Source organism: Dryas octopetala, chromosome 5 (assembly GCF_963921425.1).
Source record: "Dryas octopetala chromosome 5, drDryOcto1.1, whole genome shotgun sequence".
NCBI classification, from domain to species: Eukaryota; Viridiplantae; Streptophyta; class Magnoliopsida; order Rosales; family Rosaceae; genus Dryas; species Dryas octopetala.
The window spans coordinates 18,103,376-18,121,800 of record NC_141370.1 but is presented as its reverse complement, the minus strand read 5'-3'; the positions used below and the strand labels follow the sequence as shown (position 1 = coordinate 18,121,800).

General features: G+C 36.0%; 1 protein-coding gene across 1 annotated transcript; it reads right to left on the bottom strand.

Moving 5' to 3' along the window:
- Positions 1-761: 761 nt before the first annotated feature.
- LOC147285212 (pesticidal crystal cry8Ba protein) lies at positions 762-11,773 on the bottom strand. The gene is made up of 23 exons (XM_086244309.1): positions 11,492-11,773; positions 11,304-11,377; positions 10,513-11,130; positions 9,975-10,198; positions 9,687-9,752; positions 9,442-9,576; positions 8,927-9,045; positions 8,539-8,844; positions 7,716-7,803; positions 7,539-7,644; positions 7,332-7,445; positions 6,469-6,632; positions 6,244-6,364; positions 5,850-6,074; positions 5,575-5,765; positions 3,779-3,946; positions 3,589-3,694; positions 3,319-3,456; positions 2,422-2,583; positions 2,141-2,341; positions 1,514-1,708; positions 1,357-1,428; positions 762-1,276 (listed from the first exon to the last, which is right to left on the bottom strand). The coding sequence occupies exons 2-23, from the start codon at positions 11,349-11,351 to the stop codon at positions 1,124-1,126; spliced, it is 3,720 nt and encodes a 1,239-aa protein (XP_086100435.1). The 5' UTR covers positions 11,352-11,377; positions 11,492-11,773; the 3' UTR covers positions 762-1,123.
- Between the last annotated feature and the right edge of the window lie 6,652 nt (positions 11,774-18,425).

Sequence of the window (18,425 nt, the reverse complement as noted above, 5' to 3'; positions counted from 1 at the left end):
CTTATCAAATTCGTTATGCCTTTTTTTCACAAATAATTGATTTGAAGCTGCACAAGATTGTGTTAGCATCCAATTCTGTGTCCAACAAAACAAGCAAAAGACCATTCTAAATTGACAAAACCAGCATTAGAGGTTTCCGCAATATATCTATTGTGATGGCTGTCGTTATTGTCATACTCTAGTTATAATTTAAGTACTAAAAAAAATAGAAATATGAACCAATGTGATGGTGCTCCTTTCATTGCTACATCTTCAGCTTTATGATTGAAGAGAAATCTGTAAAAAAATAGGGTAAAAGTCTAATTCTAATTCTATACAAATCATGAAAGCGTGCCTTTATAATTTGAAATTAAGTTTGAGACATGGGTAGTTGGCTTGTGAAAGCTAAACATTCATTCAGAGCTACCTGTTGTTCATCCATTTTTTTATGTTGAAGGGCTCTTTGTTCATCCTTGATGTCAAGCTTTTCCTAGAGCAACTTTCTTGTTCAATCGGCTCTTTGATTTCATCGGTCATGCCCTTCAGCTTGGAGCAAATTGCTCTGTTTTGTGTAGCATACGTGCAGTCCTAATGTTAAGCAACTTGGCTTTTTAGTTAAACAAAAACCAAAAGTGACCTTAAGATGACAATAACCAGACTATTATTTCTTTAATTCTTGAAATTTATCACATTATTCGTCCATAAAATGATTGTGCATTGCTACAAAGGCTTAAGGAGTACTCTGTTGGGACCATGCTGGGTATACGATACCTCTATTGGAAATATGAGGTCTAAATAGTTTTATTCAAGGCTTAAGTAATCGAAACTTTGTGAAATTGGAGCATTCAATGTTAGTAGGAAAAATTGTGAAAGGAAGGCTATGACATGTGTAGTATTACAAAAAATTGTTAAATCAATTTTCCAGTACCTATTCAAAATTTATGTGAAACATAAAGCAGAATTGTGATTCTGGAGCAGCCGAGTTGCTTGCTCCCTCTACAAAAATCAACAGCGCCAGGCTTGGGCTTATACACATCGAAAAGCAACCAATGCGGCCGACACCTTCTATTCCCCAATTTGGCCTTGTGGAATTCCATACCTTCTTGATGGCAAATCCCATACCCTCTCCACTTGTAATAAACACCTAATAATAATAGGTGTTGTCCTTGTGATTGGCAGCATCCTTGCAAAGCATAGACCGGACTTCCATGATGCATCGAGGGGGTTCCAAGTCCTTCTCCAGTAGTGCATTCCCCAACAACTGTTGCATCTGTGATGCAAAGGTGTCATCTAGAATCTGCAAATTAGGAAAAAGTATTAGAAGGGAAACTATCAGACCCACAAAAGAAAGGAAGGGGGGTATCGGCCACTACTTACAGAGACAGCAATTCGTGAACCCTTATACCATGACCTATTTTCTTTTCTGTTCTCCAAGAAACTTAGAACATCCTGTCACAGAAGAGAGCCACATTAGATAAGCAAAAGCATGAGCCCATAGCCTGGACTTTTGGAAGACCCAGATTGAAGAGCTTACTTGTCCCATCCGGTCCCAGAAACCTCGACAGATTGCAATAAAGACATTAGTCTCAAGGACTGTATGAAGGTGATTTATTGAATCTGTCAGCTGTTCTTTCAGAGGCTGCATTCTACTTCTCACATCTGAATCTACCACGGTCTCCTTTGACTCTTGGAGAATCTTTTTGAGCTTAGTAGCATTCTGCAACTTTGTCTGAAACAGTGTAAGAGATGAAAATCAGTGGCACATTACAAAAATCACTACTTAATCATCCACAAAGCATACTGAATGGACAAAGCAACAGCTTGCTTACTGCAAACATGTGCAGAAGAACAATACTTTTTCTTGGCCATTAGAAATCCAGAAATTCAGATCTTTATAAACTAATATTTTGATTTTATTACACTAATTTACAATGAGCCCACCATGGTAATGGAAGATAAGTTGAAATAGCATCTAGTCTCAAAGATAGCACACAGAAAACATGCATAAATACAAACTATTATATGGAACAGAAATGCATCCATTTTCATGATTTCAAGATCAATTCTTTTTTGTCCAAACGTATACCTTTTGACTTAATTTTATGACATTTTCGTATAACTAATTCAAACAGAGATGCATCACTATAATGAAGATACTCACATTCTCTGCAAGTTTCTCCACAACAGCTTGCAAGTAGTTTCTAAACTTAGCTCTCAGCATTACAGTGACTTCACTGAGACGCTCTCCAGGAACTGTATTTCCACCTTCAGGGATGCAGGAACCCCATGATTTGAACTGAACTTCTATTTGGGGCCGAAGGACATCCAACATTCTTTTCAAGGAATTCAACAGAATTCCCAGCTGAAATGAAACAACAAATTTTTAAACCAAAGTATAGGCATATTCAGGATAACCACAAAAAGTTTGAAAATCCAACTAACCTCATCAGGGACGGAATAGGAGCACACAGATCTTTTGGCAAGTTTCTGAACATACTTGAACCCAAATTTCTTTGGCGCCAAATTTTCCTTCAATGGTGCCAATACATCTGCATATTGCTTGTCTAAAGATTCCACTATGGCCTTCTCGATGTCAGCAATAGCCTTTTATTGAAACATAGTTGAAAATTATCAAATAAGTTCAATATAAGTGTTTCTATTTCTTTTCAATTTTCCAATAAGATAATGAACATGTTCAATCTCCCAAATTTCAAGTTCTACTATGTGGAATAAAATGAACCCAAAAAAAAAGGCAAATATGATAGGTAATATTGCAAAACAAATTAAAATGTCAATTAACAAGATAACAAGAAACTCATTTTGCAAACCTCCAGGGGTAAACCTCTATTTACTCCTTAAAGTTAACCAATAAAGTAAATACACAACAACATTGAGGAAATGAAGGGAAAGTTTTTATTATGAATTGAATATAGAAATATTGAGTGAACAGCACTATTGTATTACAAGATTGGCTGGCATTTTCCTTTTCCTGATTAGTAAAATGAATTAGCTCTGTTTTTTATTCTTTAATCATTATTTGTAGAGAATTATAAAAAATATAAGAAGAATAAGATAAATCATGAAAAAGTGATGATGGGAGCATATCACCAACAATTAAGCGGCATGCACCCTCCGCAAGATGAAATTCTCTACCATCAATTGCATGGGAGCACATGTGAGCCCCAAATTCGTCACATATGAATCGCACATACATGGATGACTGAGATTTGTGCAATTCCATCAATAATTGTTGGGAATGTGTTCCTAGTCGATGTGGTAGTGACAAATACCAAAGTAGAGTATAAAGATTTTGAGACATTAGGAATGTATCTGACTTACATTCTCCAGAACAAAGGTATATTCAGGCCACCGGCAAATGATGATCTCATAGTCACTCAAGGTTTCTTTCAGACGATCATACATTTCATCCACAAAAGGAGTCGTAGAATGTCGTGTCTTAACTCCCGACCATTTTACCTACAAGTGAATAACTTTCAGATACCAATTTGAACTGAAATGTTAAAATGCATTTTAATTTATATAATTAAGAATATTTTTCAAAGGCATCCTTTAACAGTCCTACAAAAACTATTGTTTTAGCATATGTACCTTGTCTAATTTGCATGCCTCGAGCAAACAACGGCGCTTATCTTGAATCCACACCATAATATACAGGTGGAACAATTCTTTTGCATCAACTCCACCTTTAACATGACTGAGATAACAAAAAATGAGTGAGAACCATGCAAACCAAAATGTAATTAAGTTTTAACAGTAGTTGCAACAAAATTAACATTACTTGATGTTCCAGCTAGCAAGGTCCCTCTGAAAATCTGCTGTGGCTATAACAAGTTCTGCTACAGGAGGTGAAGGACCAGCTGGGGGGCAGGCAATGAGGAAAGCACGCAATCTACTGCATAGCTCTGTGCTGTATATTGATGAAGACAGATTTGGGAGGTCTATGAAACTGTTGCATGAAAGTTCAAGCATTAGAATCATATTTGTCCAACATCAGACAGCAAGACAAACCACAAAGGACAAAACAATGCAGATAAGCAACATGGAAACAGAAGACATGACCTAAAGTAATGATTGCAACCTCCTTATTTTGGAAAAAATAACAGAAAGCATGCTTTCCACTATGGCAAGGAAATTATGTAGACAAGCCAAAATTCAGTATGGTACATATGAGAAGAATGTTTCACAACAGCAGTGGTTCAAATAGCAAAAGGTATCATTTCTTACAATCACAAAAGTTAGCGAACAGAAGTCAACTGCACAAACCCTAATCCTAAGGCCATATGTGATAAAAAATATTGTGTGAGATAGATGTGCCAACTAGAAGGAATAGAAAAACAATAAATAGACAGAACTCATTGTTCATCACTTCGCTTTTGGTAATATCATTAGCGAAGCTAATACGAATATTATTCTCCTTATTGTTCCAGCATTATGCGACTTAGAGAACAAACTTCTGAGATAAGAGTTTTGTTCCTACCAATTGGATCTACTTGCTATATCAGTACCATAAGATACATCTCAAATTGCATACAATATGGAACACGCCATAGAAAGAATTATACTTTTCTTTCTGCTGTTCTGCAATACATGATACATTCAAGGATGTAAGATTTTCTGGAACTATATATATATATGTATATATATAAAGAACAATAAGAAATTGCTACAGGTATTTTCTGATTAGAAAAAAAAAAAAAAAAAAAAAAAAAAGAAGAAGAAGCTAAAGATAGCATAAGATTAACAAGATCAATTGACCAGAGACGAGGGGAAATGTCTATCTATTTTGTTTAGCTATTCAGTTAAACCAATGAGTCGTTATTGTTGCACATAGCACAACCATTTCATCCGACGCAAACACATTAGTTTTACTAAAGATCTTTCTTATGAGAAACACAGATTTTATTAGAATAAACACGAGCTTGTTCATATTTTGATTAGAACAAACACATTATGATTTGTTACCAGTGCAGATTAACAAAGAAATAAAACTAAGGAAGAGAAGTTGTATGGAAGGAGAATATATGGAAAGGAATTAAGGGTGAAATTCAAGTTTGTTCAATAATCAAGTCTCCAATGCTGGAACACAGGCCTTATTGATAGAGGCCAACACAACCGGATAAACATTTGTGAAATAATCGGAGATATACATGAAGAAAAACCCTATATATCTAACCTAGATAATCAGGAAAGAAAATAAATCAAAATCATAAAAGTGATAAACATCAAAGTGGACGACCACTAATCCCTATCACATTATCTAAGTTTTTTTTTTTTTTAATAAAGATATTTCCACGGAATCATATATATATATGTAAAAAAATATCAAATATTATCACGAGATTCAATATCCTATGTCAAATTATCAATTCATGTATGCTTACAATACTGTGAACCACAAATCACTCTGACAATATGCATGGCAGCTTTTTATCATCATTTTACTAACATGAAAGTGAGCCTACTGGTTGAAAATATAAAAATGCATCAAAAGACAGTGGCTCTAATGGCATAAAGATTTACAACAGAACTGAAACCACATTTTAAGCATTCACCCGATCGTTTGAGGTATGATACCTGGGGAGTATATGCTGATTATGGATCTCAATATCAGTGCGAATTTCATTCCTAATGTTAAGGCACAGGGATTTCATTTTCTGGTAAGCAGTCGTCATACTCAAAGTATCCATAGAAGTTCCTTCGCTGTTGTTGGTAATATATTCATCTGTCTCAGCCAGGTGCCTTCTTGATCTCTTTTTTGCAGCAACCTGGCAACTCACTACCACTTAGAGATACAAATAGATATATCAAGTAGAGCAATCATTCTTAAATAAACTGAAGGTTTCTCAAACCTGGAAATAGTGGCATAAAGCAGTCTGAGCCTCGGGAGATAAGATATCGTGAAGAAGCATATAAAGTTTAACAGCAGGCTCCAATGCAGGTGCAGCATGCCCAGTTGCCAGACGAAAAACCTCCATAATACCTGAAAGCGATGATTCATCCAAGGACTTGTAGTTCTCAAAAGCTAGTTTAAGAATTTGTTCAATTTGCTCCTTTGTTTCTCCTAAGATTCGGTTCTGTAACAAGCAAAAGTATTACAGTCTGTTAGAAGAGACATGGAAAGAAAGTAGAATGTAATAAACGAAAAACATGCCAAAACACAAGCTAGGCAAAGCATTAAAGTTAATAGCAAAAGAAACAATGATACATGCTTCAAGATACTTCAAGATAATGTGCAATTTGTACCTCCTGGTAACTCAGTGTGCTCTTATTGTGGCCTTTCGTTAAAACAGGCATTAGCAAATCGTACACCAAGTTTAGGCAATCAGCAGTTGGTGTAGCCACATCCATAACATAAGAAAGGTATCTATCGGAATTGTACAAAACAATAAAAAGTGACAGCTTAGAATAATGATATACATGGCTGTATCATTTCAACAGGAACAAGCCAAAAACCCAACATTCCATTACCTTAGCTTGGTGTATACATCAGAAACACCATAGTATGATGCAAACTCTGTTAAAAGCCATTTCCATGGACCATGCAACAATAGATTCCTTTGTTGAAAATGCTGAACCTTCATAGCAACTTCTAAAACTAGGTCATATGCAACAGTTTCTGCAACAGAGGCACACTGAACACCAAAGCAAATAATATCACAAAGCTATTTTGTAATCCATTGTATAAAATAAAGTATCCATATTCCCACATTCAGGCAATAATTTAATGATCATTCTTCATGCAATATGAAAAATTTAAACAATAAAGAAACCTCTATACTTTCTTCCCTTTTCTTGTTTTTTTTTTTTTTTTTGTTTTTTTTGTTGTGGCACGACTGAAGGGGTGGGTTATATACATTGATGAAGAATAATTCGAGAACTCCCAAAGAAAAGATCCAAAACTCTTATCGTTCCTTCAGCTTTAGAAGATTCCAGCAGCGCAATTTTAATGAGGTATATATTTTTTATTTGGATATTGGATAAAAATCTTGAGATAAACACAACAGGTATTTTACCAGTTAAAAAAAGGGAAATTATAGGATGCTGCTTCTACTGTCCTGTCAATCAAGCCTATATATATTATATTATATTATATATATATTATAATGCATGATAATGAATAGTAATGCCAAGATCAGATCTTCATCTATAAATAATGCTCCTGACAATCTTGAACAATCAAGATATGGCCATGTATATCAGTAACATTGTGCAATGATTTAAAAATATCTTTTACAGTTTACCATTTATTTAGATAACAAAAACCTAATTCAGTTATGAAACCACAGATAGAGAAACTCTCCATAAACATGGCTAAAATATAAAAAGCACACCTTGGGATAACTACTGTCATCTGCACCTGTTGAATAATATATTGAAAGCTGTATCTTGCCCACAAGCTCATGTTCTGGTTCACGATAGACAGAAAACCAGCGTTGCTTGTCAGCCTGCATTCAACATTAACATTTTTTAGCATGACCATTATCATTTTAATTTATATTTAATAGCTATAGCTACGGTCAGGATTAAGAAAATATTACAGGGTCATCAGCAACGGTTGCCACTTGAACAAGGACTCGGCCAAAATGCTTTCCCTTTGAATCAAGGACTTCAACTATCAGATCATCTCCCAAACTATCTGGAAAGCTGTAAGAGTTGTCAGTACCTTTCTCAAGCAGATATAATATTAAAAGAACAATTGGGACAAGCGAACATACAAGACATGAGTTTCGCCAGATCCAGGATGCATCTTGATGGCATCTTCTTCAGTTGAACTTTTCAGTCTTAACAAACAAGAGTATGTTTCTGGTGCCATTTAAGAGTGATGTTAAAAACCACAAGTTATTCATGAAGAAAATTTTAAGAGAATGAAATTTTATATGCTACTAACATAGCAGTATATATAAAAAATTGTATCACGCAAAACAAAAAATGAATGAGGATGCCTCATAAGCAGCCCATAAATTCCTAAACACAAGAATATGCTCATATTTTTTTAAAAAAATAAAGATAATTTATTAAATAATTCAAGGCTTTAATGACAGGGGAAGCACATTCAGATTTTCAAATAGAGTACAACAATTGTTAGAAAGCATTGGCGGGTGAAGTCTATTTTTTATCTTCAACATCTATATTAATGGGTTTCCTTCATGTAATTTGCAACTAAAGGACCACACGTATTATCATTTATGCTCTTTGAGACACCAGATCGTTCCCTATGAAATAGGAAATTGAGAATAGTGTCTTAGATGGTGCAAGTCGAATCAATCGAAATTTCTTTCACTACTCACTAATATACAATAAGGGGCTTAGTTGTCCAAAGCAACACTTATGTTAGAATAATTATCCTTATATACTGTAGAAATGGCTCACACGCCTTTCAAAAGAGAAATCCAAATCAGCAGCTAATTTAGTTTGGATAAGTTTTTGCAGAATGCGGGATGGGGGCAGGGATGAAGACTGGTTAAGTCCCAGCAGTAAAGAGCATGAAGTTTTCTATTAGAGAGAGAGAGAGAGAGCATAAGTTTGCCATTTTCATACCATGCACAACTTCATATGAGGATGAACTGTTGCGTAGAGTTGTTACACCAGTTTTCAAGAGTCCAGACACCTGTTTTATATACTGGGTACCAGCATGCACATATGCCAAGCTCTGACGTGAAAAGGAGCCATTTGCAGGTACACGAGGTACAACACGAATCTTCCGTAGGGCTTGCCATCCAGAAGTGAGTGTAGACTGTAAGCTGGAGAAGCGATATCGAATGGATTCCAAATTGATTATTGGTGGCCTTAGAGTCGAAATGCTACAGCCAGTAGGTGGGTCCAGGGCCATTTTCATTCTACGCACTGCACATGAACAAGAATTCAAGACAGTCTCCTAACCAAGAACTTCAAAAATAAGAATTTAAAAACTGGCATGAAATGCTACCTTGCACTTTCATCCTGCCAACAATTTTCTTAGGCTTTGGAGCAGCTTTCTCATTGGCAAGCTCTGAAGTGCGCTTTGCCAACAATTCCTCCTCTGATTGTAAAAGCACTTGCCGTAAACTAATTTTTTGACAACAAGGTTTTAACAAGATTAGAAGTGTCAACAGTGTAAAAGATAAAGTCAAGATGATTTTGAAAATCATGCACTGTACTTTTACATCATGCAGGGTATAATATTCAGGTATAATGGAAACCCATCGCTACCTTTCACCGAACAAAAAAAATTCATCGCTACCTAACTTTTCACTTCTCGCATTCAGCAAAAACATAAAGTTGCAAATACATTCTCAATTATAACAGTTTGCAACATCAGATTGATTGACCTGGTGCAGTGGTTGCGGAAAAATCTATTTACAACAGGAATTCATGCAGGGATTTGAGGGCAAGAATATATCAAAAAGCCCACAAAATTGAGGGCAAGATAGAAGAATAAGGCGGTGAAGGAAGTGGACTCACCCAAATGCATCTCGTAGTAGAGCACATTCATTTTCTAAGAACATGGGAGCTTCCATGCATTCCATTGCCCAAGCATGAAGGCAAAGACGCGCACATGCATCATATGCAATGACAGCATGCCATGACCCTAGAGCACTGATTTTGATTTTCAAAAGACACGAACACAGTTAATAAAATTTTAGATGGCAAAAACAAAGCTTTGTAACAAAAATACCATCTACAATTATGGTGTTTCTTGGAGATACCTTGCATAAAATGTGGGGACGCGAGCTGGACATGATGGCACAGCAGCTTCGGAACCAGTGGTAGTTCTGTGAACAGAGATAATAAAATGTGTTGGTCCACTTTCTCAAATTTAATACGTAGATAGATACATATATATCAAATGTGTATGTCTTTGTGAAGAACATAAAAACTAGAGTAACACGCCTCAAGTGCATATTTGTGAAACCACAAGTGTGACGTGTCTTTCCAGCATAGCATAAATGCATGCCATTTTGCTAAAGAGAAATATTGAAATAATAAATACAGACCTTACAAACTGGTCAAGATTCCCATTTCCAGTAATTCCCTCCTGCTTTTGACCACAGATGGTTTTGAACTCGGATGAAGAGGTTGCATGTGGTGTCCTATGTACTCTAGATGGACTTTTCTCATCATCCTGATGAATTTCCTGAGTTGCACCACAAAAAGGTGGTGCACTGGGAACATCATCATCAGATAACTTTCTATTCTGCAGGTTTCTGGAATGCAAATCCTGCAAAGTTGACAGATTTATCAAAAGTATCAGTACCATAGTACACCATTATTTATCAATCTTGATGCCACAATGTTGGCTTGTTAGATAGAAAGTTAATACACATACATGAATAAAACAATTCTTTCAACAATTTAGCTTTGCCAACCTTTGTGTGGCAAACGAAGAGGAAAGAGTATCCAATATTTATTTAACTAATATGAAACAATGATTTAGTCACCATAACACTAAATGCCTCAACTCGAGTAGGTCTTTGATAACATGCTATATTTGACATCAAACAACAATCCAAGTAGAATTTAAGCACTACAAACCTCGTCAGCAGCACTTTCCAAGTTCCTCCGTGATGGCACGCTTGAGGCATATCCCTCTGAAAATTGGGCTCTATTACGTGGCACTGTACTGTTGATGCTTCCTCCTGCTTGTGAAGTAGAAAATTCAGAGCTTGCAGCCGAATCCGATGACTCATCCTCGACATAACCATTCCGCCTGACTGGATACTTGCCAGTTCCCCTCACCAACCTCTCCGTCACAGGCTTATGTCTCCCCACTACAGTGTCCATTGATGAACTGACATCTGAGTATGTATAATCACTTCCGTAATGGGGTTGGCCATGCGACGGCTTCCCATATATATGAGCAGCAGCGGCACTGGGAATCCTATCATCTTGTGGCGACGAATCCAGTGAGTATCTACCTCCATAAACGCCCTCTTCTGAATCAGTGGACATGTCATTATCAGAAGCAGACGCACTATCAACTCCGCTACCCGGGATTGTCCGAGAAACCGGAATGGCATTGGAGGGCAAATGACCACTTCTAAACTTGGACGGCGGGGGGAGTCCAAATCCCCTGCCACCGCTACCACCACGGATGTGTGTCACCGGATCAATTCGAGGTCTCAAACTAGAATTCGAGAATGGAACTTCCTTCTGATTAAGAACAAAACCCATAAAAGTTCCAATTTCAAAACTTTTCTACTTCAAAAAACGCATGCAAGTAAATTAACACATACCCAGATCCTAATAACACTAGAACAAGCAACATTCACTCAAACAATAGTACAAAATGAAAAGAAAGAGGTTGATGAGTTTGTGAAGCAGACCTCTCTTACCCATCGAAGGGCACTCCTATCTAGACCTTCTGTGAACATGTCTTCTGGGCTCCTTCTTTCTTCACCTGCAACAAAGATTAAAAATTTAAAAAACTCACAAACCAAAATCCCAAAATTAACTTTTTCTCTTTCTTTAACCCAAAACAACAAATACTCTCTCTTCCCAAAAACAAACTCACATATGAATCGAACTTCTGGGTTTGCACCACTGAACCCGCTCAATGATAACAATGCCAAAAGAGAGTGGTATAGAGTCAGAGAACAGAGAGGAAAGAGAGAGAGATTTCAGAGAAGATCAACTTAAATGCGCGAGATTTGGAAGAGAAAAAGGTTGGCTTCTGCGAAAAGCTTTCTGTGTGTCTGCAGCTGTGGAAAAATGAGAACAGTAAGACCCAAAAACTGTTTCTTTAATCTCTCACTCTGCAAATCTGTGGAGGATGGGTTTTGTTACTCTCACTGTGAACTGTATTTTCTTCTTCGCTCCATTTTCTAATTGGGTTTTTCTACTTTTTCATTTTTTAGATTTCAAAAATTTCCCAACAAGTCTCTGTAGGTGGGGTCGGTGAGAATATTTTGGAGGTAAAAACGGCGACGTAAAAGGGAAGTGAAATTACAACTGAAATAAAGTGGATTATTAATAAAAATCTATGTGGTACTAAAGTAGTAATTAACGTAAGATTATTTATTAATGAAATGAGAATTCCGAAAATAAAGCGCACGTAGCTGTCAACACTGTCAACAAAGTAACGGGTAGTCGACGTGGCAAAGCGGAGCTCCGGTTTTTGTTTTTAGCCTTTTTCTAATATTTAAGTTGGCCAAAAAATAAGGTTAAATATAAAAAACCCTAAATGGCCAAAAACAAAAAATGTTCCAAGTTCGATCGTTGTAGTGGGGACACGCTTTTGGTCTAATTTCGCGCTAAACTGGAATCCACTCACATGGTATGGTGCTGCAGTGGGTCCCACTAGCGCCCATACTTTTCTTCTTTCTTACTTGGGCAGTGTTTTTGTTTCATGAGTAGAATGTGAAATAACTCATTTGGGAAAAAAAAAAATTTGTGTGAGATTTTTTTTATAAATGACTGTTTTTGAGTAGTGAAATTATCCAATTGAATAAGTCTGTTTATTGGCAAAAAAAAAAAAAAAAAGTCTATATTTGACAATTTTTTACTTCCTTACACTCATTTGTTAATTTAAATATTTTTTTTTATGAAAAGAAATTAGAGCATGTAAGCATGTAAGTATGTAACCACCAAGGTATTAAATTTCGAAGTTTTCGTCGAAATTTCGCCGAAAATTTTGATTTTTTGGAGTGTCGAAATCGAAACCCATTTTTGTTAAATTTTCGAAATAATTTCGGCGAAATTTTTGGCGGTGAGACAGATCTGGTGTTGGAAGGAAGGCTGGGTTTTTGGAAAAAAAATGGAAACCTTAGTAGGGAGACTGGCGGGGGGAAGCTGGGCGACAGGCGGTGAGACTGAGATCTCCCCCACCATATCTGGGCGATAGGCGGTGAGACTGAGATCTGGGTTTTTGGACGGCGGGGGGACGACGGCAGAGGGGGAGGGAGAGAGAGAGAGAGAGAGGATGAAGAAAAAACAATAGCTGCTGAAGTGGAGACTCGGGGGGAGAAGAAAGGAAAGGAAAGGAAGGAAAAAAAAAAAAAAAAAAAAAAAGAAAAGGAAGGAAAGAAAAAAAAAAAATAAATAAAAAAGAGAAAAAAATTAAAAGGTTTAGGGTTGATTGGGGCTTGGGGCCTTTGGACAATTGTAAAGAAAAAAATTGGTTTGGAGTTTTATTTGGCCGTTTTGGAGTTTCGTTTAGTTGTTTTTAAACTATAAACTATAATATATTTATATATAAAAAATAATTGAAAATATCCTAAAAGGCCTAAACCCTAATATCATATATCATATCCTAAACAATATAGAATATAGATTATAAAATACATAGGGTTTAGTATACAGATTATAAAGTATAAATAATATACTGATTTTATTTAACAGTATTTGTCTTCAGCATGTACTATATTCATCTTATATCACATAAAACCTACTATATAATTTGGTTTCTTCAATGTTTTTTATCAATTTAGTAGATAATATATTAAATAAACATATGGTAAAGTTTCATTCAAAATTTTCGTATTTTAATAGTAATTTCCGTCATTTCCGTTTAATTTTTGTCGAAATTTAAAAATCTTCGAAATTTCCGTCGAAATTTTCATCGAAATTTTCATCGAAATTTTCTCGAAATCCGAAATTTTATTCCTTGATAACCACAAGCTCAGTTAATTGTCTTAATTTTTTTACTTCTTTCAGTAGAGTTGAGCATGAGGTATCGGAAATAGAGACCCAAATTTGTGTGTCATAACGCAAGTGACACCTTATACCTAACCAGTCTACGACACCATTTGTTTTATGAAACATATGATGAAATAAAAGATTTTAACATAAGACGCAAGTCGTTTAATATCAAAAATAAGATAACGAATGCACTATAGGAGCGAATCCTGCATAAAATATAATTGATAATAAATTTAGAAACTTTCTAAATGTTAACTGAATTGGTCTAGAACTTTAACATTGTTATGTAACAAAAACATATGTAAACAATTTTTCTCTAATGAGATTATGAGAATAGAACTTACCCAATAAAGGTCGGAAGACTCGAGAGGGAACTTTAATTTGAAAAACGTTCAACTTGTCCGTACCACCGGAAATCGAATAATGGAATGGACCTACGGACCTACCTATTATAATAATTATTTATTATACTGTGATTTTGTAGATTACTCAATTCATTAAGCTATTGCATGGGCGAGGGGCCCACCGACCACATGCGACTACTCACACCGCCAACCAAACCTCTCGGTCTTTTTTTTTTACTTGTTCTGGTGGGTAACATTGGACACATAAACGTGCAAGATGTAGCATGACCTATGTGTGCTTTTCTTTCTTCTTAATACCCATATATGTATCTAGGAGCGTCACACATTGAATTAATAATTGAAATGTACCTAAATAAAAATCATCAGCTAGCTAAGCTTTCAGCCCATATACATAGCTGTAAAATTAAGTAGCTAGGTAGCTCATTTAAGACAATGACTAGTAGGTGTGGACAACTTGACAAAGGAAATATGTATAGTAAGCCACAGAGTTGGAGATGGAGAGGGACATGAATTATTGGATTTGGGTCATCTCATCTCGATCAGTATACTCCACAACAACAGTCACTAGTCAAGCAGTCGTCTTGGACCATATTTATTGATTACTGAGACATGTTAATTTGTCAATATTTATAGTACCTCCAACTTTCAAAAGCGTTTGAATATCTTGGACATACCCCCAAAACAAATGTATTTGAATCAGTCATATACATACCATCACAACATTCATGGGGTTGTTCATTTCAAAATAACTTTCATAGGGTTTTTGTATTTTACTGTCAAAACATTGAAATATAATCAAACCAGAATAATAACAAAATAATAATCAAATGACCTGGCCAGTTTGTTTGTTTGTTTTTTTGTCCCTATGCGAAAGAAATTAATATGGGTAAATTTTTTGAGTTAGCCCCAATGTTAGAGACTAAAAGCAGGCGGGAAAAACGGATTAGAACTAAGTTACATAAAAAAAAAATTGAAGAAATAATAATCTCCACCTCCATGTATGAAAAATTATGAACTTTAACAACTCTTTTAAGCCTAACTATCATTTAGACCATGTGAAAGCAACGACCAAGGGACAATGTTGGTACAGTGCAGACAATGTTGACAAAGAATGAAGATTATGACATAATTATTTGTATAATGTTTCTGACAAGACAAACCAGTTTATTCCTAAGTATGGTCTAGAAAATTCAGTTCATGAATCATAACAAAAGGTCCAAATGACAGAGCCCTGTAATGGACTTTGATTTCCAAGTTAATTTGACCAGAATCTCAATTCCACATAAAGACGAGATACAATGGGAATGAAATCCAATTTTTGGATGTGTATATTCAAATACATGAATAAAATACATGCATGGAAACGAACTTAAGCATACAACTCATCCACATTACACTCCCCCAGAAAGACCACAACACCATCGGTCACAACTTTATTTGAGTACTACTATTTGCACACTATTTTTATTCTTTTTACACACTATTTTCATCATTTTTCTGCCAACACACCATTTTTTAAAATTTTTAAATTTCGACAAAAATTCGACAGAAACAACGAAAATTGCTATCAAAATGCGAAAATTTTAAATGAAATTTTACCATATGTTTATTTAACATATTATCTACTACATTGATAAAAAACATTAAAGAAACCAAATTATATGGTAGGTTTCATGTGATATGTGATGAATATAATGCGCGCTGAAATCAAATACTATTAAATAAAATTAGTATATTCTTTAGGATATGATATAAGATATTAGGATTTAGACCCTTTAGGGTATTTTTTATATAAAAATGTATTAAAGTTTAGAATTTAAAAACAACTAAATGAAATCCCAAAAAAGTCGAATCAAATCTCAAATCCTTTTTTTTCTTTTCAATTGCCCAAAGGCTCCAAACCCTAATTAACCATAATTTTTTTTTTCTTTCCTTCTTTTCTCTTTCCTCCCTTTTCTTCCTGACTCATTTTCCTTTTCTTCCCTAACGCCTTTTCTTCCTTGACTTATCTTCTTCTTTTTTTTTTGGTCGAAGGCTTATCTTCTTCCTCTGGCTGTAGTTCATTTCTCTCTCCTCCTTCCAGTATTTTGCATCTCCTCGCTCCTCAGTCCTCCCACTCCCTCCCCGATCTCTCCTCCTCTTCCTCCTTTTCTTCCTCCTCTCTCCTTAGTCCTCCTACTCCTTCCCCGATCTCTCCTCCTCTCCATCTCAGATCTCTTCTCTTTCTCATGACTTTTAGACAAACTTTGGATCTCTTTCAAGACCACAAAACAAAATTACCGAGCTTGAAAAAATGAAGGGGACCTGAGAAATAGACAGGGGAAGGCAGAGGAAGAACTGCTGTAAGTGAGCGAAATTTTGATAATTTCGGCGAAATATTGACGAAATATCAACGAATAGGTGATAAAATTTCCATGTCCCCAAAAATCGAAATTTTATACCTTGAACACACTCCCTATTTTTTTCTAAAATTTAGAATTTCTTTTTACACACCCATTTTATTTCCAAAATATCCATCTTCTAAAACACACCCACTACACCTAAACAATACACACCTCCCACCCAAAACCAACACCACCGTGCGCAGCACCCCACACCACCGCGCGCAGCACCCCGCACCACCGGGTGCACCACCCTCAACCCCACCTCTCTCTCTCTCTCTTTCCTTCTCTCTCCTCCCTCCCTTTCTCTCTTTGGCTTTTCAACCCAGCCACACCAACCCACCCACCCTGCAGCACCAGCCCTGCAACCATTTGGCCCATTTGATTGCAATCATTATCAATAGCCTACACATATATTCAAATGTGCATAAAATAAATACAAACACAATTTGACTTATTTAAACCAATACAAACAATTCAAAACCACAATACCCAAATCTTTAAACTCATAAACACTAAAATTTTTAAGAAAGACCTGTTTGCCAAGAATGAGAAGACCAGGCTTCTAAACCTCCACGAGCTCTTTCAAAAGCTTGGCAACATATAACAGGTAGAGAGGGTCACCTTGCACCACCGCGCGTAGCACCAGTTCGACAATGGTTCGCCGAAAATGTCACACTTGTTCGGTAGTCATCCGCCAAACGATGTGAGTATTGTTCGGCAGGTACCCACTGAACATCCAAGACCCGTTCGACAAGTACCCACCGAACCAGCTGCTCGGAGAAAATGTCTACTTGGGCGAGATGAGAGAGGAAAGGAGAGAGAGAGAAAGAGAGAGCTGGGTTGGTGCCAGCAGAAGGGCAGGCGGGGTGGCTTCGACGGGGCTGCACGCGGTGGCTGGAAGGTGCTGCGCGAGGTGGTGCTATTAGGAGAAGGGGAGAGAAGCCAGAAAGAGATAAAGAGAGAAAGCCAATTGCCATGCGGTGGTGCAGGGCTGGGGTGGTCAGTGGGTGGTTCATGTCAAGCTTGGGTCTAGGGTGGGAGGGTGCTGTGACGGGAAGAGATGGGTAGAGATAGGGGATGGGGTTTTGGGTAATTTTGTTTTAGGTGTTTTTTGTCATTTCACAAATTAAATTTTTGGAGTGTGCAAAAGAAAAAATAGGATGTGCAAATAGCAGCTCCCTAAATTAATGTATGAATGTGTAAGAGTATGTACTTCTATTTATTACTAATTTTTATATTAATTAAAAAAAATTAAGGCCTGTTTGGTATCCTATTAAAAAACCATTTTTTTTTTCAAAAACAGAAAAACATGTTTTCTTGACCATTTTAAAAAAGATAGAACACTGTTTTTCTCATGTTTTCTTCCTCAACTGCCATCATTTTTAAAATTTAAAAATTGTTTTCAAATTTCATACCAAACAAGTTTTCAAATTTTAAAAATTGATTTTGAAAACTCATATTAAAAAAAAATCTTAATTTTTGAAAAAAAATTTGAGTAGGAAACCAAACGGGACCTTAGGTTTTTCTTTTTTTGGTAGAGGGAGGCCAAAAGGCCCAAAACAATTGCTAACTATTGACAAATCAACTCTTGGACAGGCTCAAGATGTCTTTAATCAATAACTGCTCACAAAATTAAGTGTGATAATAAATTATGGGCTATAAATTCCTCAGTCACTTAACTTTTAAGAACTAAAGATTATATGCCTATCAATATATAGATGATGCAGTACACTCCTTAATTGGTCGAGTCTTCATTAGAACATCACCTATAAATAGGATTTGGTCCTTATTGCTCTCACAATTCACTTGTTATATTGTCTCGAGTATGTGTATGTTTTCCTTGCTATTCATACTGATACTATAGAATGCTGCATATGTGGATGTGATCAAGGCTAGCAGAAGTAGCTCCTATGGAAAGAGAGTCAAATCAAAGCTTCATTTTGATTGTTGTCATCTCTCTTCCTCCCAAAACTCAACAAAAAATGCAGTCAATAGCAATTTGAAAGGCTTGGGCCTTTCACCAACTCTTATAAAGTAACAACTTGATTGGTGTGAAAAA

Bases quoted from the DNA above. Each gene is read 5' to 3' on its own strand.
- LOC147285212 (XM_086244309.1), bottom strand. From the start codon at position 11,351: ATGTTCACAGAAGGTCTAGATAGGAGTGCCCTTCGATGGGTAAGAGAG. The intron at 10,199-10,512 runs GTTTGTAGTGCT...TCAACTTTGCAG, and splicing joins TGGAAAGTGCTGCTGACGAG to GATTTGCATTCCAGAAACCT. The intron at 6,365-6,468 runs GTAATGGAATGT...CAATTCCGATAG, and splicing joins GATGTATACACCAAGCTAAG to ATACCTTTCTTATGTTATGG.